Below are 24,239 nucleotides of genomic sequence, written 5' to 3' on the forward strand. Positions count from 1 at the left end.
TGGGTAAACACACACACTCTCTCCCAGAGATACAGCCCGTTCTCCACTCCCAGCTCATGGATCACCCCTGGAAGGCTAAAGGTCTGCCCACACCTTGTTTTCACACACAGCAGGATATTGGGATGATAACTCTTTTTTTCCCTCCCAATAATCCCCAGGTCTGGTTTGGCACCTGCTCACTTGGCAAAGCCACAGGGTGATGGTGGCTTAACTGGGAGCACCACTCTGGAAACGCTGGCTGCCTTTCCTAGCAGAACACGGCTGGATTACCACCCACAGGACTTGGTTTATTTTATAGCAGCCCACAGGAATGCTGTTGGAGGGCACGAGGGAATCCAGAGCAGTTACTGACCTTCCTGTTATTCCCAGGAAATGCTCTACTTATTTGTAAATGAAAGCAACAACACCCCCTCCCCCCCAAAAAAAAACAGGTGTAAGGCAAGATCTGGCTTACATGTAACATTTTCACTCACTTATTATAATAAGAGTTATTCCCTGTTCCAAGCCATAGGTCCCGATGGGAGTTGATTTTCCTCTGCTCAGGTGAGACACTACCTGAACTCCTGCATCCAGCTCCAGGGTCCCCAGCACAGGAAGAACATGGACCTGTTGGGGAGAGTCCAGAGGAGGGACACCAAGTTGATGAGAGGGATGGAGCAGCTCTGCCATGAGGAAAGGCTGAGAGGATTGGGATTGCTCCGCTGGAGAAGAGAAGGCTTTGGGGTGAACCCTTCCACTCCCTGAAGGGAGCCTGCAAGGAAGCTGGACAAGGGCGTGGAGTGACAGGATAAGGGGAATGGCTTCCCACTGCTAGAAGGCAGGGTTAGAAGGGATATTGGGAAGAAATCCTTCCCATTGAGGGTGCTGAGGCCCTGGCACAGGCTGCCCAGAGAAGCCATGTGTGGAAGTATTCAAGGTCAGGCTGACAGCACCATAACACATGGGAAGGAAACAGCACCCACCTCCCACAGCTGTTTTACCGACCAGTGAGGCATCAAGAGGAGATTTCTAGAGCTTTCCAGAGCTTCTGTTAATATCTCCTTTTGGCCAGTTTATGGCACCTCTGGGGGATGTCACATGGTGCCACACACAGTGCTGGCACCACGAGGGGCAGGGGGAAAGCAGCAGCGCCCAGGAGCTGGCAGGAGGAGCTCGGCACTGTTACCTGTGCGGGGCGGTTCTGGGCTTGCCACTCCTCTGGGCGAGGGTGAAGGGCAGCTCCCTCACCTCCTCCTGATATCTGCCCACTGCTAGGCACAGGCAGCTCCCTCCCAAGGCAGGCACGGGTGCCACACGGAAGTCACAGCAGCTCTCGGTGCACATGAGACCTCGGGCCAAGGAGCTGGGGAAGGAAACCGCAGCCTGAGAGAGCCCAGGAGCCGCCAGCCCTCTCCTCAGGGATCTGCCCTGAGGGGCACCGAGGAAGGCTCTCCACTTCACCATGCAGGTAGGAACAGAAACTGCCCTGATATTCCCAGGATTCTGCTTCTCAGCACCTCTGAGCACCTGTGGCTTGGAAATACAGGATACACTAATCTCCAACCTCTACCACTCACCTGCTTTCACAGCCTTTAAGGTACAAAATTCCTACCACAGGTGTGTGACAGGGAAAGCAGGGTGTGCTGCCGGTCCCATGCACCATCCCAAGGTGCAGTGGGGTCACACTGGCCCCACATGTTGGTCCCAGAGCATAGATCAGGGAAGGATGGCGTGGATGGAGCTTATGTAAACCTGGGAATGAGCACTGCAGAGGTGACAGCCCCAGGTGTTTCAGCAGCACATGGAATACAGCAAGGGCAGAGGGGGAGCTGTGATCTTTTTCTTCTCTAATTTGGAAGAAAATATGTGAGGTTTTTTCCTGGGAAAAGCCAGGCAAACTCCAAATTCAGGGTAGGTAGTAAAGGTACAGTGCTCTGCCTGTGCAAGCAAAGGCTGTCCCACTTCTCAGCAAGCCATGGGCTAAGGTGGAAGTGGTCCAAGGGAAGCTGAGTAAGAAACATCCTGGAGATAAAACCAATTTGATCATCCCAGTGTGGGTGAGGGAACCACCCAACCCCACACCAATTCGTGACTGGAAAGGAAAACAAGGATGCCAGATCCTATCCAGGTCCTTGTCCTGAGTTACTCACACTGGTGACTCTGCACACAGCCCAAGGGTGCCTGTGCCATTCCCAGAAGGAACTCTCAGGGCAGGGGTTTACCTGGCTGGGGACAAGGACCAGTGGTGCACCTTGGAGGCACTGAAACCCTTTTCAGTATGGACATTCCTGCTTCACATTGTGCCAGTCACTTTTACACCTTTGCACAGAGGCATGTCCACATCCTGTTCCACAGGGCAGGAAGGAGTGAAACTGAAACTGTCCTTCCCAAGAGCAGGGACAGAGCCCAGGGTTCCTACAACCACTGCAGAGCCCAGGTGGCCTTACCAGCAGCCACAGTCTGACAGCATCCCGAATTCCCAGGAAAAAACAATTACTTGTGAGAGTAGCAGTGATCCAAAGTCCCTGCCCTCTGAGGCGATCGCTGCCCATACATCCCTGCCTTCCCACCAGGAACTGCAGCAGCAGGACAAGGGAGATGCCTTCAAACTGACAGAGGGCAGGATTAGATGGGATATTGGGAATAAATCCATCCCTGGGAGGGTGGTGGGGCCCTGGAATGGATTTCCCAGAGAGATGCTGTGGCTGTCCCATCCCTGGAACTGTCCAAGGCCAGGCTGGAAAGGTTGGAGCAACCTGGGCCAGTGGAAGGTATCCATGCTCATGGCAGAGGATGGAACTGGACAGGCTTTAAGGTCCCTCTCACCCAAGCCACTCTGGGATTCTGGGATTCCATACACATCCCATATGGCCCCAAAAGCAACCTGGGCACCTGCATGGCAGCCTGAGCTCCAGCTGGGATGAATCCAACATCCCATTTGTGAGCCCACCTTGGTAACCTCCCAGCCTCTTCCCAGGGAAGTGGATGTGCTGGCTGGGATGCTCAGATGCCCAAGCAGGACGGTCCCTACAGATGCTGGAGTTGGGAGCCACCTGGGAACAGAAGGTGCGATGCCAGCAGGTGCCTTCACCTCATCTTAAGCTTTACTGGGAACAGCAGCAGCAGAAGTGTGCCAAGGTGGCATTAGGAACACCCCAAAACGTTCTCATACCCAAAGGATGCTTCCTCTCCACATCCATCCACAAGATCACAGGTGGCACCGGCAGGGAATTGCTGCAGGATGCAGCTGGTGCACATGGGGGCTGAGAGAAACCAGCCAGGCAGGAATGAGCCAACACAACAGTGGAGAGTGTGCCAGGCCAGATCCATGCCAGCATCCCAGCACTGGCAGTGGGCAGATCCCTGAGAGGCTCCCACCCTCTCCTGTGCCCAGAGGGAAGCTCATACCGGGATACAGGGAACTGCTGCACCCAATCCTGCCCCACAAACCTGGCCAGAGCAGATGACAGCACCAGAACCCTCCCTCTGCTTCTTGCTGTAATCTGGGGAACTTTTATCCAAGAGAAGTTCTGGCTCTTGGCACAACACCACCTCTGGGGAGAGCATCCCTCTTCTCAAGCCTTCCCACTCCTCATTCCTGTCAGTCAGTCTCCTCATGGCTCCTGTGCTCTGGCTGATCCATGTGAGCGAGCATCTGGCAGAATATCTCAGCCCTTTCCTCATCCTGGCCTCTCTGCTCCCATGGCCTCATTCTCCAGTGAAAGCTCGGGATGCAGATCTTACATCAGGGCACAGTTACACCACCACGGCTCTGCTGCCAAGATTACAGCTGGAGGAACTCGTCTGGCTGGCTGCTCTTTTAGGTCACAGTGTCTCTGGTGACACCAAGTGACAGTAATGCCATCCTTGGAATTCCCATTCCCCTTCCCGCTGCGTTGCTGCATCACCTTCCCTTGGGAACAGTGGTGTAACTGTGGGGACACACCACAAATCACACCAAAGGGTGGAAAAACCCTCACAGGGGCAGCTGATGGCTTCAGCTGAAGGAGAGCAGGGTTAGATAGGATATTGGGAATATATTCTTCCCTGTGGGGGTGCTGAGGCCCTGGCACAAGGAAGCTGTGGCTGTTCCAACCCTGGAGCATCCAAGGCCAGGTTGGAGCAACCTGGGATAGTGGAAGGTGTCCCTGGGGGGAGTGGATGGGTGTGAAGTTCCTTTCCAACACAAACCATTCCATCATGCTTGCTTTGTGCTCCCCCACATCTGCACCCTTGGGTGTCTGAGTGTAATTACCTGTACCCAGGAAGGTGGGAGCTGCACAGCTGCTCTCTCCAGAGCCGCTGACACACAGGAGGGGAACAGAAGCCAGAGTTCAAGCAGTGCTTGGACAACACTCCTAGACATATAGATGATTAAGGTGGTCCTGTGCAGGGCCAGGAGCTGGATTCAATTATCCTTGTGAGTCCTTTCCAACTTGGGATATTTTATGACTTCATGATCAGCAGCTCATCCTCCCCTCTCTGTCCCTTGGCTGCAGCCTGAGGTATCCAACAGGTTTTCCAAGGAATTTTTTCACCTGCTTTCCTGCAGAGTTGTGCCAGCCTCCAAGTGTCCATGCTCCACTCTCCCTTTACTGGAATTTAAAACTACCTTCCCCACCCTCCCCCAAAAAAACCAAAAACCTGTGACCTATCTGACAGGAACAACGGACAAATGGAAAAGGCTGATTAAAGCCTGTAAAATCCACTGTAGCATGAAGAGAGAGGGTGAAAGGCAAACATTTCCCAGTACAAATATCAGGGCATCAGGTGAAAGAGCTGAGAGAGGCTTTTTCCCCTGGTCCCCATCCCTCACAGCCCCAGGGCACAGCTGGGCACAAGGAGTTCTAGGGGAGGCTGCACACCCTCCCAGTCCCAGCAGCATTCCTAAACACAAACCCCTGGCTGGCCTGGCCAGACCCCAAACTGGTGATCAGGAGCTTGTGGGAGAATGTTTCACACCAGCTGCTCTTACCTTCCTCCCTGGGCACCTCTTGGAGGCTGCTGGAAGAGGAAAACACAGGATCTCCCAGGGAGCCTGCTGAAGCCTCCCCTTCACTGGTTTTCTTTTCACCAGGATGAAATTCTGCTGACTCCCTGCAGGGAATCCCCTGCTGAGGACACGGACTCCTTTGCCTCCCCGGTAAGCTCTGCTCCTTCTGCATCTGCAGCTCAGAGAGGGGACAAATCCCCATTTCCCCTGCTCATTCCCAGCTCCCCTCTACACAGCCACAATGGGGGTCCAAACCTCTAAAGGCTGGAGCTGGGAAGGAGAGCTCTCAGCTTTCCATCCCTAATAATTCCCTGCTGGTTTTGTGGGCAGAATGAAGAGAAGTGGGATTTTGTCCTGGTGAGTGACATCCATGAAATGGGCAGTGAGAAGGAGATCAAGAGGAAAAAGTTCCTGGATGAGCTGAGCAAGAAGGGTTTCACTATCAAGGTGAGAGGCTCTGGGAGGAAAAGGCAGCAGATACTTGGCCTGACTTGTGCTCCTGCATCCCAGAAAATGGGAGAGGCCTGAACCATTGAGCTGTTCACTATATCAGAGCTGGAAAAGTACCCACTTGCTCAACCAGCAGAGAAAGCAGAGAAAGACCCCAGCCCCAGGACTCACACAGCCCCCAGCCCTTCCAGCTCTGGCTCTTCCCTGCCTCTCTGGCTCTGTTTTAACAGCCCTTCTCTTCCCCTCACCAGAAAATCGAGGACACAAAGCTCTTTTATGGAGTCCGTGCCCCGCCGCACATCTTCTGGAAATACCAGCGTCTCCTGACGAACCCCAACAGCAGGCAGCAAAACTCCAGTGCCTACCAGGACGTCCCAATGACCACCAGGTGGGTGCTGAGCTGACTTCCAGCCTCCTGCATTCACTGTTCTCCACACCGAAATCGATTTTCCAAAAGGCTGTCCCAGCTTTTTAATTTTCCACAGAACCCTCCTTCACCTCCCACATAGAAAGCTGAGCATTTCTCACTGCTCAGATTTCTCCCTCCCTCACTTCCCTTGATTTTAGTGCACACCTTCTCCCTTCTCTGCCCTGTTTTCCTGAGGCACACAACACAAGTCTGTACCCCAGAGCAGCCTTTAAGCAGAGTTTCTCTTGTTCAGGATACGGGTTGTGCATTTCATCCTGCAGAACACTGTGACGTCCGACTTAGGTAAGGGAATGGGGATCACAGGGGTGATGCTCAGCCTGGATCTGCAGGAAGAATTCTGCCCAACAATCCTGGGCACTGGCATCCCAGCTGCCTTGCCATCCTGGGGAGAACAGAAAAGGGGGGAGCTCAGACAAGTCAATTTGCTGCTGCAGCCAGAGGCTGGGAGATTTGGACTGCAGGAACCAGCAGTTTCTCTGCTCTGTCTCCCCAAAACCCTAAGCCTAACCCTGTCCCTTCTGCCCTGCTCCCAGAGAAGCTGCATGACCTGATGAAGAAGAAGGTGTTTGAGGCAGCCTTTCCCCTGCACAAGGTGAGGCTGGGCACACAGTGCCTGGGTGGAAAATCCAGGAGAGATGGAGGAGCAGGATGGGGTGGGGGTGACTGGGGCTGCACCAGAAGCTCACTGGGTGAAGGGCACAGCAAAGCTCCCAGCAGGGCATTAAGGCTGCCCTGATGTTCCTGCATTCAACCAACTTCTCTACTCTCCAGAAAGAAGAGATAAGGGAAATACTAAAGAAGAAGTGGGCTCGCTGGAGAGTTCTATTTAAGGAACAGCCAATTGAACAGATCAGGTAACACAGGCAAAAGAGGCAGATCTTTCTAACCAGAAGGTCCAACCTGAAACCCAGAGAGCTCAATGCCCTTTGCCAGGCTTCTGCATTGTCTTAAAAACCATTAGTTTGAACCTGGCTCTTCTCAGAAGCACTGGGCTGCCTCTGCAGCTTCCAAAGCTCTTAGCCTGAGGTTATCCCTGTGGCTCTGAGCTCCATCTGCTCATCCTGCAGCATCAAACAACCCCCTCGTCTCTGAGGACTGTAATGAACCTGTTTGGTTTCCAGGCACATTCAGAAGGCAGAAGAGGCGGGAATGGAGCATCAGTGCTGCACAGCCAGCCCGAGGCTGAACTCGGGGCAGGAAAGGCAACATGGGGCTCCTACAACCACATGAAATCCCAGGAAAGAGCAGGGCTCTTGTTTCTGAAAACTAACTCCATGGGCAGGGGGGCAAAAAAAACATGTTACCTTATAAACCTGCCAGGGGGCTCAGGTAGAGAGGGGAGATCTTAAAATAGAGGTGCACCTCTGACAGCTGGCACAGGATACAGGGCTCCCAGTCCCTCAGTCAGGTCATTTCTTATCCATGACTCCAACCTGCTCCCCACACCATGAAAACTGAGATACTGCCACCACGGGCATTTTCTAGTGCCTCCCAAATTCTGATCTCCAACCTCACCTTTCCTCCTAGGTGCTATTTTGGAGAGAAGGTGGCCTTGTACTTTGCCTGGCTGGGCTGGTACACCTACCTGCTGATTTTCGCTGCTGTGGCTGGGCTGGCGACCGTGGCAGCTGGAGCTACTGTTTTCAGCTCCAGCCAGGTGAGGTAAGGCCCTTGGGAATGCCAAATGCACATCCCATCCAGCTCTGCAGGTGGCTCTGAGGCACCCTCGTCCCCCTTGGCTTCTCTTCTCCTTTCTTCCAGCAAGGAGATCTGCAATGCCAACAACACCATCATGTGCCCGCTCTGCGACCAGAACTGCTCGTTCTGGCTCCTCTCAGACACCTGCACCTATGCCAAGGTAGGGAACCCCCTTTCCAGGGCAGGGTAAAGGTAAAGGATGGGGAAAGCAGCTCATACTGCTCCCACATCACTAAAAAGAAGCCCCACCCCAGATCGTTTTGCCCTCCTGTAGCACCTTTACATGTCTCAGGGGAGATGAGCATCCCAAGACTCCAAGGTACCACAGCCCCTGCACCTCAGTGCCCCATCACACTCTTCCCTCATCTCTTGCAGGTCACTCACATGATTGACAATGAGGCCACGGTGGTGTTTGCCATGTTCATGGCCATCTGGGGTAGGTGTCCATGCCTGGGTGCCCAGCATGTGTGGATGGGAGAGGGAGCAGAAGATGGAAAAAGGAACACCAACACAGCTTCCCCGTTTGGGAGAGGTTTATATCTCCTCTGTTTCCAGAGCCTTCAGCTCCCCTTCCAGACACAGCAAGAGACAAAACCACCCTGGTGATATCCTCCAGCTCCCCAAATATTCCTTACCTGAAGCTTGTCCTACCTCAATCTTCTGCTCAGCATAGCCTCCCCAAAGGCACCCAGCAATTTTCCAGCAGCTGCCTATAAATAGCCACGACCACAGGAAGGAGAGGCCTCCAAACTCCTCCTCCACCTTCCCAAATCACTGCAGGGCGTCGCATTTGCTGTGGGATGATGGGATCCCATCACTGCCTTAGTTACACACCCATCTGGCTTTTCCACAGCCTGCTCCCTGACCAGCCACCTCAGGAGTGGGCTGGGTGTCCCACCTGCAAAGCCATGGCACAGTCCTGAGTGTGTCCGTGGGCTGGCTCACACAGGGACACAATCAGGAGCATCCATCCAATTAACATAAGGGGTGGTTGGAATTGGAGTTGGGAGAGGTGTAGCCTTGCCAGGGAGCAGTGCAGGACACCCATTCCACCTGAAAAGTGACTTATCCCAAATTCCCAATGGACACACCAGACCAGGCCAGTGAAAGCTCACCTGCACCATCCCTGTTCCCTCACTGCTGCCTGTCCAGGGCCCTTCCAGGTCACCAAGGCACAGAGGGGACTGCCTGTCCATGGGCCAAGAGCAATCCAGGCTGGTTTGCCAGCAGGTTGGATGTGATATGACTCTGGGAGACAGAGCCATTCCTAAATGTCACTGCACTTTCTCCTTCCCAATCCAGCCACTGTATTCCTGGAGCTGTGGAAGAGGGAGAGAGCCAATGTGGTCACCAGCTGGGACCTGTATGGGTGGGATGAGGAAGAGGTGAGGACTTTCATCTTTCTTGCTCAGTGCTCCGCCTTTCACGGCAGGAGTCACCTGGTTCTCTAAAAGACACATCAGAGGGTCCCTTGCCCAGGCTGAACTCAATCAGGCTTGGCCACGCTCTTGTGGGTTGGGTGCTCACCCCTGTCCTTCTCCAGCACTGCTCATCCCATAAGTTCACTGACACAAGGGGCACAATGCACTGCTGGGTGCTTTTTCTTTGCCATTTTTGACTTTTATTTTTTTATTTTTTGAAGGAGGAGCTGGCTCTGCAGCTGATCAATAACTCACAGCACGAGCCCCGGCTGTACCAGCACTCCTACCTGCGCAGCACCATCGTGCTCATCCTGGCCCTGCTGATGGTAGGTGCCAGCTGACAACGGGAACGTTTGGTTTGAGGGCACATGGACAAAGGAGCAAAGGTACAGATCAGGTTTTTGGGACACCTCCATGCCCATCACAAGGATCCTGGGGCTTCCTATGCCCACACCTCACTGTGCTGACAGCAGGGGCCACCCACCCTTTGGGGACATGGGCTGAAGGCTCTGCTCTTGCAGTGAGGATCAAGGCAGTGACATGGAGAGCAGGAAGAGGCAAATCCCAATGCGCTTGTCCCTGCTGTGGGTCACTGGAGACTGGCTTAGATGGAGACATAGAGTCCTGTAATCACAGAATGTTAAGGGTTGGAAGGGACCTTATCTAGTCCCAAGCCCCATGCCATGGGCAGGGACATCCCCACTACTCCAGGTTGTTCAAGGCCTTGAACACTGCCAGCGTTGGGGCATTCACAATGTCCCCGGGGAGCCTGTTCCAGTATCTCCCCACCCTCACAGGGAAGAATCTTTTCCTAACATCCAGCCTAAACTTCCCCTCCTTCAGTTTGCACCCGTTACTCCCTGTCCCATCACTACAACCACCTCACAAACTTGTCGGCCTCCACTGAAGTGCGCTGGTTTGCCTTTGAGGCCTCCTCCAGGGCCCTCCTGAGGGCACCATCAGGAGCGACGGAGCACTGGCCTGGGTGTGTCCTGAGCCCTCCTGTCGCTCCCCACAGATCATGGTGCTGATTGGCATTGCCCACGCACTCGTCATCTACCGGGCGATGGCCGTGGCAGTGTTCACGCAGAGCGACACGAGCCTGCTGAGCCAACACGCTGACATTGTCGCCGTGCTGACGGGCGCTGTGCTGCACTATCTCACCATCGTCGTCATGACCAAGGTGGGGAGACACACGGCGTGCCTGGCAGCATTTCCCCATGGCCAGCTTCTCCCCCTGCTCATGGTATCCCTCTGTCCTGCAGGTCAACTGGAAAGTGGCCCTCTTCCTCTGTGACCTGGGTAAGGGAAATTAATGAGGTGTGTCCCACCTGCAGCGCCCAGCCAGCCTCCCATCCCCTTCCCTGCCTCCACCAGCACAAGGCAGTTCCCAGGCAGCTCCAGACAGGGGACCAGCAGCCCCCCAGCACACACTCACCTGTGCCCACATGGTGCCCCACAGCCAGCTCTGCAGAGCTGAGACCTGGCATGAGCGGGATCCACCCCAGCTCCAGGAGAGGTCACAACATGGATTTCCTCTCAGCTCTAAGGCCCTTTCTGCCTCAGCTCATGGCTCTGAGGGACCTCCCTGCTTGGCTGGACTTACCTCCCTCAGAGGGCTCAGGTGGAGGGCAGGGAAGGCTTCACAAGCAGCAGACACCCTTTGGATCTGTGATGGCACCCATGGGGGAGCAGGGCAAGGTCCCACTGCTCTATGAGCAAGCCCCTGGGCATTATTCCCTTTCCTAGAGAAACCACGGACCTCCACCCAGCATGAGAACAGCTTCACCATGAAGATCTTCCTCTTTCAGTTCTTCACACACTTCTCCTCACTCATCTATGTTGCCTTCTTCCTGGGACGGTGAGTGGAGAACACCGGGCAGCCAGGGTTTGGGATGGCTGCTCCTGACTCTCCCCAGGGTGTACGGACAGCCCAGCCCCTCTGCCCTCCCCACCAGGCACAGGGACCCCGCCTGGGACTCGGGAGGGCCATGACTCCATGGGTGTCACTGTTGCTTCCTTGCTCAGGGTCAATGGCCACCCAGGGCACTACGTGCGCATCGCGGGCCACTGGAGGCTGGAGGAGGTGAGGCACCCACTGACCCCACAAACAACTCCTCCTCTTCCTTTCCCTGCTGCCCAGGCAGCCTCTGGGAAGCTCAGCTTTCTCCCATAGCACCTGCCAAAGGGTCCCTCAGGCCCAGCCACCCTGCTTGCAGGGCACTACCCCTGTCTTGCTGTCCCCTCCAGTGCCACCCTAGCGGCTGCATCACCGACCTCTTCATCCAGATGGCTGTCATCATGGTGCTCAAGCAGACCATCAGCAACATCATGGAGTATCTCATCCCGTAAGCTCCCCACACTGGCACTTTCCATGGAGAGGAACCCTGGCCTTCTTCCTTTTCCCCTTCCTCCAGGGATGTGCTGACCTGACAGCAGCCCAACCCTGCTGTCCTCGTCAGGCAGCCACACAAATCCCTCTCTCCCGCTGCAGCTTGATATCCCACCAGCTACGGAAGAAGAAAAAGCACCCCCAGAGGAGAAGTCTGATGTTAGGAGAGGAGGAGGAGGCAGAGGACCCCTGCAAAAGGCAGTGGCTGAATAACTATGAACTCAACGAGGTCAATGTCTTCAGCTTGTTCAACGAGTACCTGGAGATAGGTACGTGGGGCAGATCCTTGGCTAGGGAGTGATGGATGCTAGGGAGTCCATTCACAGGCAGGGAGCCACAGTTCCACACCCAGCCCTGCTCTGAGAGCCCTGGGACACCAAGATCATTCCCAAAACTGAGAGAAAGCAACTGTGCTAGCAGAGAGCAAGAAACTGTGCTAGCCTTTGGCCTTGCCTTGGACCTCCTCTCCTTCCAGGGCTGTAACCCCAGGGTGTGCCTGTGCCTGGCTAGCTCAACTATCCCCACAGATCCCACTCTCTGACAGCCCTGTGAGAGCTGGGTGTCTCCAGGATGTGGCTATTTCCCTTTCCACCCCTGCAAACCCCTCTGACCCAAGCCACAAAGCAGGACAAACCCAAGCAGAGGGGACATCCCCTCTGTGGTGGCTTCACTCCAGCACCTGTGTTTGCCCTCCACAGTGATCCAGTACAGCTTCACCACCATCTTCGTGGCAGCCTTTCCCCTGGCCCCGCTGCTGGCCCTCGTCAACAACGTCATCGAGATCCACATGGATGCCATCAAGATGATGCGGCTGCGCCGGCGCATGGTGCCCAGGAAGGCCAAGGACATCGGTGAGAGGGTCCTGCCAGCACCAGCCTGAGCCCCCAAGCCCCCCACAGCCATGGGACAGCACAGGGAGAGCCATGGATGGGAGAAGGACAAGCTGCTTTGACTCTGCCAGAGGCTGAAGCGCAGCTTAGAGGCTCCCTCCTTGACCTGGCTATGCTAGAGCTGTCCCTGAGCTGGAATGGTGGCACTGAGCTGGCAGAGGGACCTCACTGGCTGCTCCTCTCCCACAGGGATCTGGCTGCAGGTCCTAGAGGCCATTGGCATCCTGGCTGTCATTGGGAACGGGCTGGTGATCGCCATCACCTCCGACTTCATCCCCGTGCAGGTCTACAAGTACATGTACAGCCCCTGCACGAGGGAGAACCACACCAACATGGAGTGAGTTCAGCTCTGAGACAGTCCCTGCCCACAGCATCCCCACGGCTCTGTCCCCACCACCGTGTCCCCTCCTGCCTCAGTGCCACCACTGCAGGAGCACAAGACAGCTGAGCTGTCCCCCAGAGCAAGGTGTGGGGGGAAAGGGGAGCAGGGGAACATTCCCATATGGCATCATCACATCATCCCTGTGGTGGGTAAACTGAGTGGAAAGGGCAGTGTGTAACACTGGAGAGCTACAGGATTCCCAGGGTGCAGGCACGCACTCTCTCCTGCCCTCCCCCTGTTTCTCTAAGCCTTGTTGACTGACCCAGCTCACTCAAACTAGACAGAAGTCTCTGAGCCCTCCATTTCCACCAGGCTTTGTGGAAGTGGGCAGTGAGAGCCCCAGGTGGGTCCTGCTTCCCCAGAACAGGAGGTACAACCCATGCTCAACCCACTCCTTCCCCACAGCTGCTCCACCGGGTACATCAACAACAGCCTCTCCGTATTCCACATCCAGGACTTCGAGCCCCACACCAAGGTGCTGCCAGTATTTAAAGGGGAGCAGATCAAGGAGTGCAGGTAAGAGCAGCCCCCTGGCACCCCCTGTGACATCCAGGCCAGAATGGAAGGGCCTGGGCTGGCCCTGACGGGGCTGTGCTGCAGGTACCGGGATTACCGCAATGCTGACGACTACACCTACACCGTCCAGTTCTGGCACATCTTCGCAGCCCGGCTCGCCTTCCTCATCCTCTTCGAGGTGAGCACCCAGGGAGGCAGGAGAGGGCTGGGAAAGGGGTTGGATCTGTGCCTCGTGTCCAGGCTGGGAGCCCCTGACTGCCTTTGCTTCCCACAGCACGTGGCTCTGTGTGTGAAGCTGATCGCAGCCTGGTACATCCCCGATGTGCCCCAGAGGGTCAAGAATAAAATTCTGACGGAAAAACACAACCATCTCCGTGAGGAACTGAGGTGGGTGATGCTCTGGAAGGTGCCAGGGGTTGCCAGGTTTCAGGATCTCTCTGCTCTGGAGCCCCTCTTCCTTCAGAAAAAGAAAAGCCCCAAGTTAAAACAAGAAGCAATTTTGACCAGGGAAAGAGTTGGTCTAATTTCTCCATCTAAACTTTGTTTAAAGAGAAAGGATTAAGTATTTCTGTAGGAAACAGAACTATTGTAGCTGCCCCAGTGCTGCTGTCCCATACAGACAGCCCTGCTCTGGGAAGGGCTCAGCCTGACCCCTTTCCATGGCCACCCTGTCCCAGCTGCCACACGTAATCCTGATGGGAGCAGATAGTGGGGTTCAGGAAACACCTACATCTCGGTTTTATTTTACATTTTCCTTCCTTGAAATGGAAAATGTAAACTCCCTCCCTCCAAATTTTTATAGTTTTGAAATTAAAGGGCCTCTCAGGCAAAGATATGGGAATAGGAATAACAGATCTTTACTAGGAAAACTAAAAATACAAATGTCATAGCACAAAAAAGAAAACAAACCACTGACAGAGTCAGAATAAAACCTGACACCCTGTGGGTCAGGGTGCTGGTAGCAGTCCCATTAAATGGTGGCTGCAGCCCTCCTGCAGTGCCAGGCGTGGTTCTGTTGGAGCAGGGATCCTGTAGAATGGTGGAGTTCCCCTCTGAAGGTCCAGCGGTGGTATAGATGGGCCTGGCTTTCCTCTGGGAATGCAGTGGAGAAGAAAGCTGCTTCTCTGGGAATCCAGTGGGAAAAGGGGGGCTCTGTGTTCTAAATCTCTGATTATATCCAGGTGGGAATGCTTGGCTCCTCCCCCTGGGCAGAGCATCTCCCAATGGGATGATGTAATTATATCAGTCATGCAATGAGATTCAATGGCCCATTAACAAAGATCTTTCCCGAAGGGAGGATTGGCTGTGGGAGAGATAAAGAAAAGTGCCAAATTTACAGAAGATAACTGCCCCACCTCTAACAGATGGCAAATAGAATACACACCCCCACTAACATCTTCCAAACTAAGACAACTTGTCATGGTTTGACACTGGCCAAACTCCAGGCACCCACAAAAGCCACTCACTCACACTCCCCTGCCACAGCTGGGGAGAGGAGAGAAAAAATTAGCAAAGGGTTCATGGGTTGAGATAAGGACCGGGAGAAAACACTCCAGGGGCCAAACAGGCTCAACTTAGAAGTACAAAGTGAATTTATAACTAACAAAATCAGAGGAGGATAATGAGAAGTAAAAAAAGCCCTTAAAACACCTTTGCTTCCCCCAGTCCTTCCCTCCTTCCCACTGACAGTGCAGGGACAGGGCATGGGGGTTTTGGTCAGTTCATCACCCAAGGTTTTCTTCCACTGCTCAGGAAGATGAGTCTTTCCCCTGCCTCACCATGGGGGCCCTTCCCACAGGAGAGAGTTCTCTGCAACCCTCTCCACCACGGCTCCAATCTCACGAGCAGGAATCCTCCCAAAACTGCTGCAACGTGAGTCCCTCCCATGGGCATGCAGTCCTCCCAAAGCTGCTGTGGTGTGGGTCACTCTTCCACAGGCTCAGTCCTTCAAGGACAGGCTGCTCCAGCTTGGAAGCAGGGCCCCCTCTCTCCACCAGGTCTCCCCTGGATCACAGCCTCCTCCAGGCACCCACCTGCTCCAGCCTGGGCATCTCCTCCACGGGCTATGGGGGGATCTCTGCATCTCTGCATCCCTGTGGATCCCCATGGGCTGTGGGGGTATCTCTACATCCCCATGGGCTGCAGGGACACAGCTGCTTCACCATGGGCTGCAGGGACACAGCTGCTTCACCACGGTCTCACCACAGTCTGCAGAAGAATCTCAGCTCCAGTGCCTGGAATGGCTCTTTCCCCTCCTTCTGCACTGACCTTGGTGTCTGCATGTTTCCCTCACATGTTCTCACCTCCTCCTCTTCTCTGGCTTGCCAAAAAACCCGCTCCCCTGTTTTGTTTTGATTTTCTTCTTACATATGTAATCTAGATCTCTAACTGGCCCAGCCTTGGCCAGTGGCATGTCCATCCTCAGAGCCATCAGGGACTGGCTCTGCCAGACAGGGTGGGAGCTTCCAGCAGCTTCTCACAGAAGTCACCTCTGTGCCCCCACACTACAAAAACCCAGGCTGTGCAAAACCAAGCCAACACCACACTGCCACAGCTTTCCATCTCTGCCTTCCTACTGACTCTGGGATTTCCCACAAACAGGGGTTCCCCACCAACAGCCTGTCATTCTTTCTCCATCTATTTTGGGGAAGAGGCCCTGTTCCAACTGGGAGTGTTTTCCCACACCTCCCAGCTCAGACAGTTCCCTTCCCAACGCCTCTCTCCTCTCTCCCCAGCACGGCAGAATACTCCACCGAGGTGTAGCCACTGCCCACCAAGGAGAACACAGACTTGAGCCTCTTTCCCAGCCTGGCAGTGCCAGGGGTGCTGGATGAACCCCAGGACACGGTGCCACATGTCCCATCTGGGACTGAGCTGGGAAGTGATGACAAGGACAGTGGCTTCACAGGAGCAGGCTGCTCTCTGACTCGGGAAGGAAGGATGCTGTGGAGAGCTGGGATGTGCCTCCCTGGCACGGGGAGTGGCTGGGACAGAGGGACAAACCCAGGGGCAGCACCAGGATGCTGTGCTGCAGGACATCACCTGGGTCCTTGTCACTCGCTTCCTTAAGCACAGGAAACACCACTTACCTTGTTCCAGCCTCCCTCTCCAGCCCTTTTGTTGCACTTTGGCCTCTTTTTCCGCCGCCTTCCGTGACCTCCTCACTCTTGCACCACCGGGGCATCCGAATCCCTCTTTCCCGAGCTCCTCCCCGTGTGTCAGGACTCCCACACGGCTGCAGCTCCGCCCGGCTGTCTCCATGGACGCGGCTCCACGGGAAAACGCCGCTGTTATCTCGGGTTCAACCAGGTCCTGATAGCTGTTTCTGGCCCAGCAGCCACCAGCCATCGGTAAATAAATACAGCACCCACGTGGAAAACTGCCTGGTATTGCTCCTGCCTTCCTCCTCTGCCACCCCAAATCATCCCCCAAATCCTTTCCTTGTCTTGGTGGGGACAATCACAGCTGCAGTGCCCGCGCTGAGGGCTGTGTGGGAGCTGGCTGGTGGGACACCAGGGTTTGGCCATGCACAGTGGGAACACAGCCTGGTAAACGTGCAAGGATAAAATAAATACCTGGGAAAATTGGAAAAACACAGCAAATCTCAAATTATAGGGTTATCCCACCTTTTCCTTTAGACATCACTACTGGCTGGCCCCCCTGCTCCAGACAGAACGAGTTTGTCTGCAGCAGGAACGGGGTGACACCCCAGGGCTGGACAGGTGCCACAGCTCAGGGGGCTCTGACAGGGGACCCCAGAAGCAGGACTGGGGGGCAGCCCCCTCTTTCCCACCAGCAGTGACCCCAGCCTGGCTGGACACCACCCTGGCACTGCCCCTGTCCCACGAGGGTCCCACCACGGACACTTCCAAGGTGTCAGTCCTGGGAGCTGTGCCCTGGAGGTGACACACCCACAGCCAGGACTGCAGGGAAAGGCATCAGGGTCAACTCAGCCTCAAAACTTCGCTCCCAAGAGCATGGAAAACCACAAACAACCCCATAGGAGCTTGCTGAGCCCTCAGGCTTGTCCTGGTTTTGCACCATTGTGACCAAAACTGGATCTGCTCCTCCATGTAACTTACCTACCACAGGGATAACCCTGATGGACAAGAAAGGTCTTATCAGCTCCTGGTTTGCTCCCAAGCCTCCCCACACCCCTGCCATCCCCAGGACCTGGGCTTCTTCCATGCAATCCTTCACCAACCCACAAATCCAACAGATTTACACAGGATTTTCCAGCTGATGCATCACAGTGTCCATGAGAAGTGGGCAGCCCTCAAAAAAAGGCTGCTCCGATACCTGCTGCTCCAAACACACACAGCCAGTGGCTGTGGGGACCAAGAGCAGGGGATTCTCCCCAGGGATGCCAACAGGGATCTGTCCCTTTCCCTCCCACACCAAGCCAACAGCACTGGTAGCTTATATCCTAAACAATGAGGAGTCAGAGTCTGGGTGTTTCTCCATGGGAACAGGCCCAGAGTCCAACCTGTGACCTGCACCTGTTTATTTATATATACATAGATATTCAATATACATCTACATATATTTATGTATTATTAAATATCATTATAATTATATATATATATATATGAAAAGACATACTCTGCACCCGTGGCCCTCTTCTCTTCTTGGCCTCAAATCACATGCTGGTTGATGTTTTTCTGGCTCAGGCTGGTGCTTGTCCAGGGGCTGCTGGTGCTGCTGCAACCACATCCATGATCCATGCCTGAGGCTCCAATCACCTCCATAGTAATTAGCACAGGGAATTTCTGCTATCCACAGTGGCCACGGCCGGATCTGGCTCCCCACGGCCAGTGCCAGCTGGAGCAACCACCTCCAGCACCAGCTTCATCTGGCAAAAAGGCTCTAAAGGCACGGAGAGAAGGAAAGGGAGGAGGAGGAAACAAACAGGAGCCCCCACAGCTCATGACAGGTTGCTCCTCGCCCTGACACCTCCGTGGGCTCTTCCAGCCTGGAAAACCGGGGGCTCCTCCTTGGCCCCCAAGCCTTGTGACACCTGCTGGGTATGTTGCTGTCCCCCTCCTCCTGTTTTTCTCTTCTCTTTCCCTCTCCCCTGCAGCCGGAGCTGTCGAATTCCCTCCCGCAGGTTCAGGTGGAGGTGGAGCAGCGGGAGGGAGGGACAGCCAGCCCTTCCCAGGGCCTGGCGCCCGGGGATTGGGGCAGCGGGAGAGCCGGCAGGGGCTGAGCTGGGAGGAGAAATAGATAAACTATTAAAACAGAAAGGGGAAAAAAAAAACTCGAGAGAAATTCCAAGCACTGATCTGGCCGGTCGGGTCGGCTCAAGCGGGAGGCGACGAGCAGGAAGCCTGCGGCTGGGGAAGCTCCAAAGGTAAATGCGGCTCTGTTCTGCTTTTCTTTCCGTGCTGAAGCCGCCCCAGATGAGGTCAGCAGGCTCTCACCTTCACCCCATTCCCTGTGCATTCCCGTTTTGGCTCTCCTTCGCTCTCCATCCCGCTCCCTGCCTCGGCACACCCACCCCACAGCCCCCTGGCCAGGGTCCCCCCTGCCCTGCTCGCTTTCCCCATGGCTGTGGCTCCAGGGAATGCCGTGCCCAGCCATCATTCGCCACCCCACAACATCCACACGCTCCTCTGCCTCCAGTCCGGGGTGTCCCCATGCCAGGATGTGGGAAATGCAGCCTCTGCTGCCCGTTAGCCGGTGCTCCTCCCTCCCTGGCCCTGGGCAGCCCCAGCACCCACTCCCTGCCATCCAACACTGTCCTTTTCCTGGAGCAAGGGGATCCGGGGTTTTGGGGCCTCCCCACACCCCCTGGCCAGGCTGCAGTTTGTTTGAGCTTCCTCATTCCGACTATCAGAGGAAATGGTTTAGGAGTGACCCATCCAGAGACAGAGCTGGAGCATCACACCAGGCAGAGACAGCCCCATGCCACCCTCATGAGCGTCTCCCACCCTTTCCCCGTGTGAAATCCAGGTGGGCTGGCTCGTCTCCATCCCATCCTCTTCCTTCCCTGGCCATGGAGGAACCCAGTTAATCTTTTAGGTATAAATCACTCCCAGCCGGTCAAGCTGAACACGTACTGGGCGTCTCTCGTGTACCTTGATCCCTGGTTTCACCCCACGCCTGGCACTAGGCTGCTCCAGAGGGAAGTACCGTGCCTGCATCCCTGCTCCAAGCCAGAGCACAGACCTCCCCTTCCCATTCCACTCCCACAAACACGGGGGGACCAGCCCTGCTCCTACCCAAAATCAGGGTGCAGCCAGGAGTGCTGAAGCTCCACAGCAAAGAGGAGCCCTGGGAGAGGCTTTCAGCCCTCCTGATTCCCAGATTCCAGGTGTTTACCATGGAAACATAAGCCCTGGGACATCCCTGAGACTCCCACCCCAGCCCCAGCATCACCTGCATCACGTGCATGAGTTGTGTGGGGACAGAGCCCAGCCTTGCCAGGCTCTGCTCCCAGTATCTGCCTCTTCCCACGGGATCATCACAGTGATGCCAGCTGGGGGGGTCCCTATGTGCCATCCCTGTGCTCCCTCCTTGCCTGGACTGTTGTGCCAATCCCCAGTCCCTGGGCACAGCCACGGGTTAACAACGCGCCGAGGCTCCCAACACGCCGGGGAGCTCTCCAGGTGGGAGCTGCGTTTCCATAAACAAACCAGACTGCTGGTAATTAGCAGGTTCAAGGGCATGTCAGGCTGGAGGCAGCTCTGCAGTCCAGGCAGGGGGTTGGCAGGGGAAGGAGGTACCACCGAGCCCCCCAAAGCTGGGGTTTCCCACGGCTGAGCTCATTTCCCCACTTTAGTTTTGGATTCAGTCTGAAGCCACATTTTTTTAAATCCTGCAACCCCCAGCTGGTCATTAATCACCTCCCACACATAAATTCACGGTTGGGAAAGCCGGGCTGGGAGGCAGTGCGGGGAGGGCAGGTGACACAGTGGCCACCAGGCTGTGGGTGAGACGTGGCTTTGCCTTCCCCGCAGAGCAGCACCCGCCACCCCCAGTGGGAATCACCCCCACCCGACGGGGTGGCCGGGCCCTCCCTGTGCCAGCACTCAGGAGCTGCTCCCGGTGTGTCCCAGGCCCAGCCCGCCCTGTGGCAGAGGCAGGTGGACTTTGTCCCCCCGGGAGATGCTGGCAGCGCCCGCGCCTGTCATCTGAGCGTGCCATGGCAGGTAGGTGAAATCCCACTTCTCCTCTGTTCTCTGCTGGGAAGGATACCTGTGCAAGCTCAGCCGGGGGTCCTGCTCTGGTGTCACCTCTTAGGGCGCCGAGGGTCCTTCCCAGCCCCCCAAACCGGCTCAGCGTGTTGCTAAACAGCCATGAACGCCACTCGCTGCCAGACCCCCAAGGCAGAGCTTGTTTTTCTAGGATGGCTACAGCAGTCATGATACAACCCTGGGGGGAGCTGGATCAGCTTTCCCATCCAAACCCCCTCCCCTCTGTGCCCCCAGACCTTTGCAGCGTGTCCCCCGAAATCCTGGTGCCAGCTGCCAACGAGACGCTGGAGCTGGTGCTGGGCAGCCAGGTCGAGCTGAACTGCACCGTGCGCTGGGCGGGCACCGAGCATTGCCAGCCCATTCCCACCTGGAGCAAGGACGGGCAGTGGCTGGGCAGGGGCAGCAGCCAGGACACTGTCTGGTAAGGAGCCTGCCCTGGGGACATCCCTCCATCTGCTTTTGGGGGCTGTCACCACACAACCCGACCCACAGCATCGCCCATGTCCTCCTGTCAGGTCTGGCCAAAACTCCTCGGAGCAGCTCCTGGCCAGCGTCCTGCAGCTCAACCTCACCCAGGATGCCGATTTTGGGGTGTTTGCCTGCTGGATCAGCAATGCCACGGCCACCTTCACCCTGCGGCAAGCAGGTAGGGACCTGCTGGTGACAGGGAGGGGGCATCCCACGGAGAGCCCAGGTGCAGGGGGATATTGAGGAGAGTGATAGGGGACCTGCTGCTTCTCCCACATTGGTGTGCAAACCCACCAAACCCAGGTGTGCTGCTCACTGTGCCTTTCCCTGTCCTGGCAGAGGCAGTGGGGCATGTGCCAGCCGTGCTGGCAGCCCTCCTGGTCCTGCTGCTCCTGGTGCTCCTGGCTGTGCTCTACGTCCAGTGCCGCCTGAACGCGCTGCTTTGGTACCGGGACCGCTACGGAGAGCTGGAGATCAACGGTGAGCCAGAGGTGTTCCCACTGGGAGCAGTCTCCTGTGGCCTCAGAGGGCTCACACAGCCCTTTCCACGTTATCCCTGCCCCGTGGATCTCCCCAGATGGGAAGCTGTACGATGCCTATGTCTCCCACGCCAATGCCCCTGATGATCGGAAGTTCATCCACTTCATCGTGAAACCGCAGCTGGAAAACCGCCACGGCTACAAGCTCTTCCTGGATGAGCAGAACATCCTGCCCAACTCAGGTAGGCACCAGGCAGGGCTGGGCAGGGGGTGGCACGGGGACCTGGGGGCTTGACACCCCTTTTTGCCCACAGAGCCATCAGCTGACCTCATCATGAATGTCAGCCGGTGCCGGCGCCTCATCGTGGTGCTCTCCGTGGCGTACCTGGAGCAGGAGTGGTGCAACAGCAGCTTCAGGTGGGAGCACAGCAGCTCCCACAGGAGGGGAGAGGGGCTGCCAGGTCCCTCAGCCTCCTGTCACCCACTTGTCTCACAGGGAAGGGCTCTGGAGGCTGCTGGAGCTTTCCAGGAACCCCATCTTCATCGTCTTTGAGAGCCAGTACCGGGAGATCACTCACCCCGCCATCACCCTGCTGAAGCAGCACCGAAGCGCAGTGACCCTGCTGGTGTGGAGAGCCGGCTCCATGGTGAGTGCCGAGCAGGATCCTGACCCCTCAGAGCCCCCTTTCCCTCCCCAGCACCCCACAGTGCCAATCCTGACCCCTCAGAGCCCCCTTTCCCTCCCCAGCACCCCCAATGCCAGCCTCCCTGCTGCCCTTTGGGGCTGCCCCATGGTGAGAGCAGAGCAGGGCCCATCCCACCAGCACCACCTTCTATTCCCAGCTCCCCATTTTGGGTCAGCCTCTCTGTTGCCCTCTGGGGCTGCGCCCCGGGCTCCAGAGCTAAAGAGCAGGTTGGGGCACTTACCTTTTGGAGGACATGTAAAAAACCCAACCAGAAGAGCCCCGGATCTGGGAGCTCACCCCCAAACCCACATGGTCAGGACCCCATGACACCCCAGGGCCTCTCCAGGCTCAGCTCCCGGAGCAGAGCTTTGGCCCAGGGCCACTCCGGCCATTTCGGGGCCAGGCTGGCAGCCGGAGCCTGGGAGCGTTCTGGCAGGTCGGGCCGGTTTCTCCGCCGTGCGTGGGCACGGTGCCACGCCGGAGCACAGCCCTCAGCCCTCACCTTGGCCAAGCTCTCAGCGCCGGGGAGAGCGAGCCGGGCGCGGGGAACCCCGCGGGGCCGTGCTCTGGCGGTCCCGGCCCGGCTCATCCCCTCCGGGCCCTGCAGACCCCATCGTCGGACTTCTGGAAGGAGCTGTGCCTGGCCCTGCCGCGCAAGGTGTCCTTCCCGGTGGGAAGGAGCGTGGGGGACCCGCAGACCCAGCTGCAGGAGGACAAGGACCCCATGCTGATCCTGCACAGCAGCTACCTGGACGGCGCGGGAGACCTGGACCCCGACGGGGACCTCAGCACAGGTCCGTGTCCCCGCTGCTCCTCCCGAGGGGACAGACGCGCGCTGGATGTCACCCCTGTGGCGGCAGGGTGGGTCCTGCCCCTTCCCCCTCCAGCTAAACCCATCTCCCCGCTCCTGCCAGGCCTCCGAGGGCGCATCTTCGGCAGCCCCCCGCCCCCCCGCCTCGGTGGGCCCGGCATTCCCAGGGCTCCAGCCTCCAGCGGGATGGAGGAGGCACAGCTGAGGGACGGGCAGCGCTCCGAGATCGATGTCTCGGACCTGGGGTCGCGCAACTACGGCGCCCGCACGGACTTCTACTGTCTGGTGACAGAGGATGACATCTGAGCAGGACCTTAGCTGTCCCCCAGCACTGTGGGGACACACAGACCAGGTCAGGGCTGAGGAGCCCAGAGTTATGATGGGATCAGAGCCATGGCCATGCTGGGAAAGCAGGAGCTGGCTCCAGAGTGGAGGACTGGAAAACCATCACCAGGAGCACCCTGCCTGTAATACCTCAGTGCCACCCCTGGGCGCCACCCATGTGGCTGGGCCGTGTCCCTTGCCGTGGGTGGCAGGTATGTTCTTCCTGCACGATGGACAGTGCTGGGATGGGTGATGCTCTCCGAGGAACAACGTGTCCCAGCCCCAGGGAGTGCCCGACAGGAGTGGTGGCAGCACCTTTGTCCCATATGGAAACCCCCATGACAATAAAAGGCTGCTGCACCCACGGCGTCTGTCCATGATAGGGACACAGGTGACACAGAGGGAGGGGCATTCCCCACTACAGGCAGTGCTTTGATCTGTCCTTCCCATGCCAGGGTCTCTGTCACGCTAACTTGGAGCCATGCCAGGCACAGAGCCTCACCCTGTGCTGGTGTCCCCATGGCACTGCTGTCACCGGAACACTGTCCCCCCTCTCCCAGGTGCCATCCAAATGCAGGTGCAGGTGGGCATCACTCAAGGCCTTTATTTCAGGGGTACACAGGGCGGGGGGGTTGTACACAGAGAGCTGCAGAGCCAAGCAGCCCATGCCCCGAGCCTGGACTGTGCCGGTGCCGCTCACTGTGGGGGCTGCTCCAGCCCCTCCGCCCGCTCCCCCCATCCTCCCACCCCTCTACCTACTCTACATCGTCCCCCCGGGGTGCCCTGTGCCCCCCAAGCCTGGGGGCTCCCCCAGCCCCAAACCCACCGGCAGCCCAAAGCCACCCCCAGCCCAGCCGTGTGTCCCCTCCCGTGAGCTGTGGCACAGAGAGCTCTGGACCCGTCTGCACCCAGCACGGGGACACCGGGGACATCTCCCCACCCACGGGGTGACACTGCTCAGCAAACATGACCCGGACGGCCCTGCCTGGATCCTGCTGTGCCAGCAGGGCCCAGCCCTGGCAGCAGCTGGTGAGGAGCCACTCTGCCACAGTGAGACAGTCCCCGCAGGGTGACAGATGGGGCCCTGAAGCTCTCCCAGGCTTCCCGCAGCGAGGGCATAGAAC

The 24,239-nt window shown here is 56.9% G+C and overlaps 2 protein-coding genes across 3 annotated transcripts; both read left to right on the plus strand.

Annotated features, from left to right (window-relative positions):
- The first annotated feature begins 1,288 nt into the window (after positions 1-1,288).
- ANO9 (anoctamin 9) lies at positions 1,289-18,827 on the plus strand. The gene is made up of 28 exons (XM_059473910.1): positions 1,289-1,447; positions 5,057-5,122; positions 5,303-5,419; positions 5,674-5,810; positions 6,085-6,134; positions 6,386-6,444; positions 6,624-6,706; positions 7,380-7,514; positions 7,614-7,710; positions 7,926-7,986; positions 8,853-8,935; positions 9,193-9,297; positions 9,990-10,154; positions 10,237-10,273; positions 10,721-10,832; positions 11,000-11,057; positions 11,222-11,319; positions 11,466-11,632; positions 12,062-12,214; positions 12,443-12,590; positions 13,041-13,151; positions 13,236-13,329; positions 13,426-13,538; positions 14,904-15,023; positions 16,374-16,450; positions 18,123-18,175; positions 18,232-18,346; positions 18,712-18,827. Exons 1-28 carry the CDS (start codon positions 1,442-1,444, stop codon positions 18,825-18,827), a joined length of 2,736 nt encoding a protein of 911 aa, XP_059329893.1. The 5' UTR covers positions 1,289-1,441.
- SIGIRR (single Ig and TIR domain containing) lies at positions 18,448-23,448 on the plus strand. Of its 2 annotated transcripts, none has more exons than XM_059474828.1 (10): positions 18,448-18,501; positions 20,111-20,302; positions 20,582-20,768; positions 20,863-20,993; positions 21,155-21,295; positions 21,393-21,536; positions 21,609-21,711; positions 21,791-21,941; positions 22,588-22,774; positions 22,895-23,448. In XM_059474828.1, the coding sequence occupies exons 2-10, from the start codon at positions 20,296-20,298 to the stop codon at positions 23,095-23,097; spliced, it is 1,254 nt and encodes a 417-aa protein (XP_059330811.1). In that variant the 5' UTR covers positions 18,448-18,501; positions 20,111-20,295; the 3' UTR covers positions 23,098-23,448. The 2 variants fall into 2 exon arrangements, with proteins under 2 accessions (XP_059330811.1, XP_059330812.1); XM_059474829.1 differs by having other exon boundaries at positions 18,461-18,501; positions 20,210-20,302.
- Positions 23,449-24,239: the final 791 nt, after the last annotated feature.

Source organism: Ammospiza nelsoni, chromosome 6 (assembly GCF_027579445.1).
Source record: "Ammospiza nelsoni isolate bAmmNel1 chromosome 6, bAmmNel1.pri, whole genome shotgun sequence".
Taxonomy (NCBI): Eukaryota; Metazoa; Chordata; class Aves; order Passeriformes; family Passerellidae; genus Ammospiza; species Ammospiza nelsoni.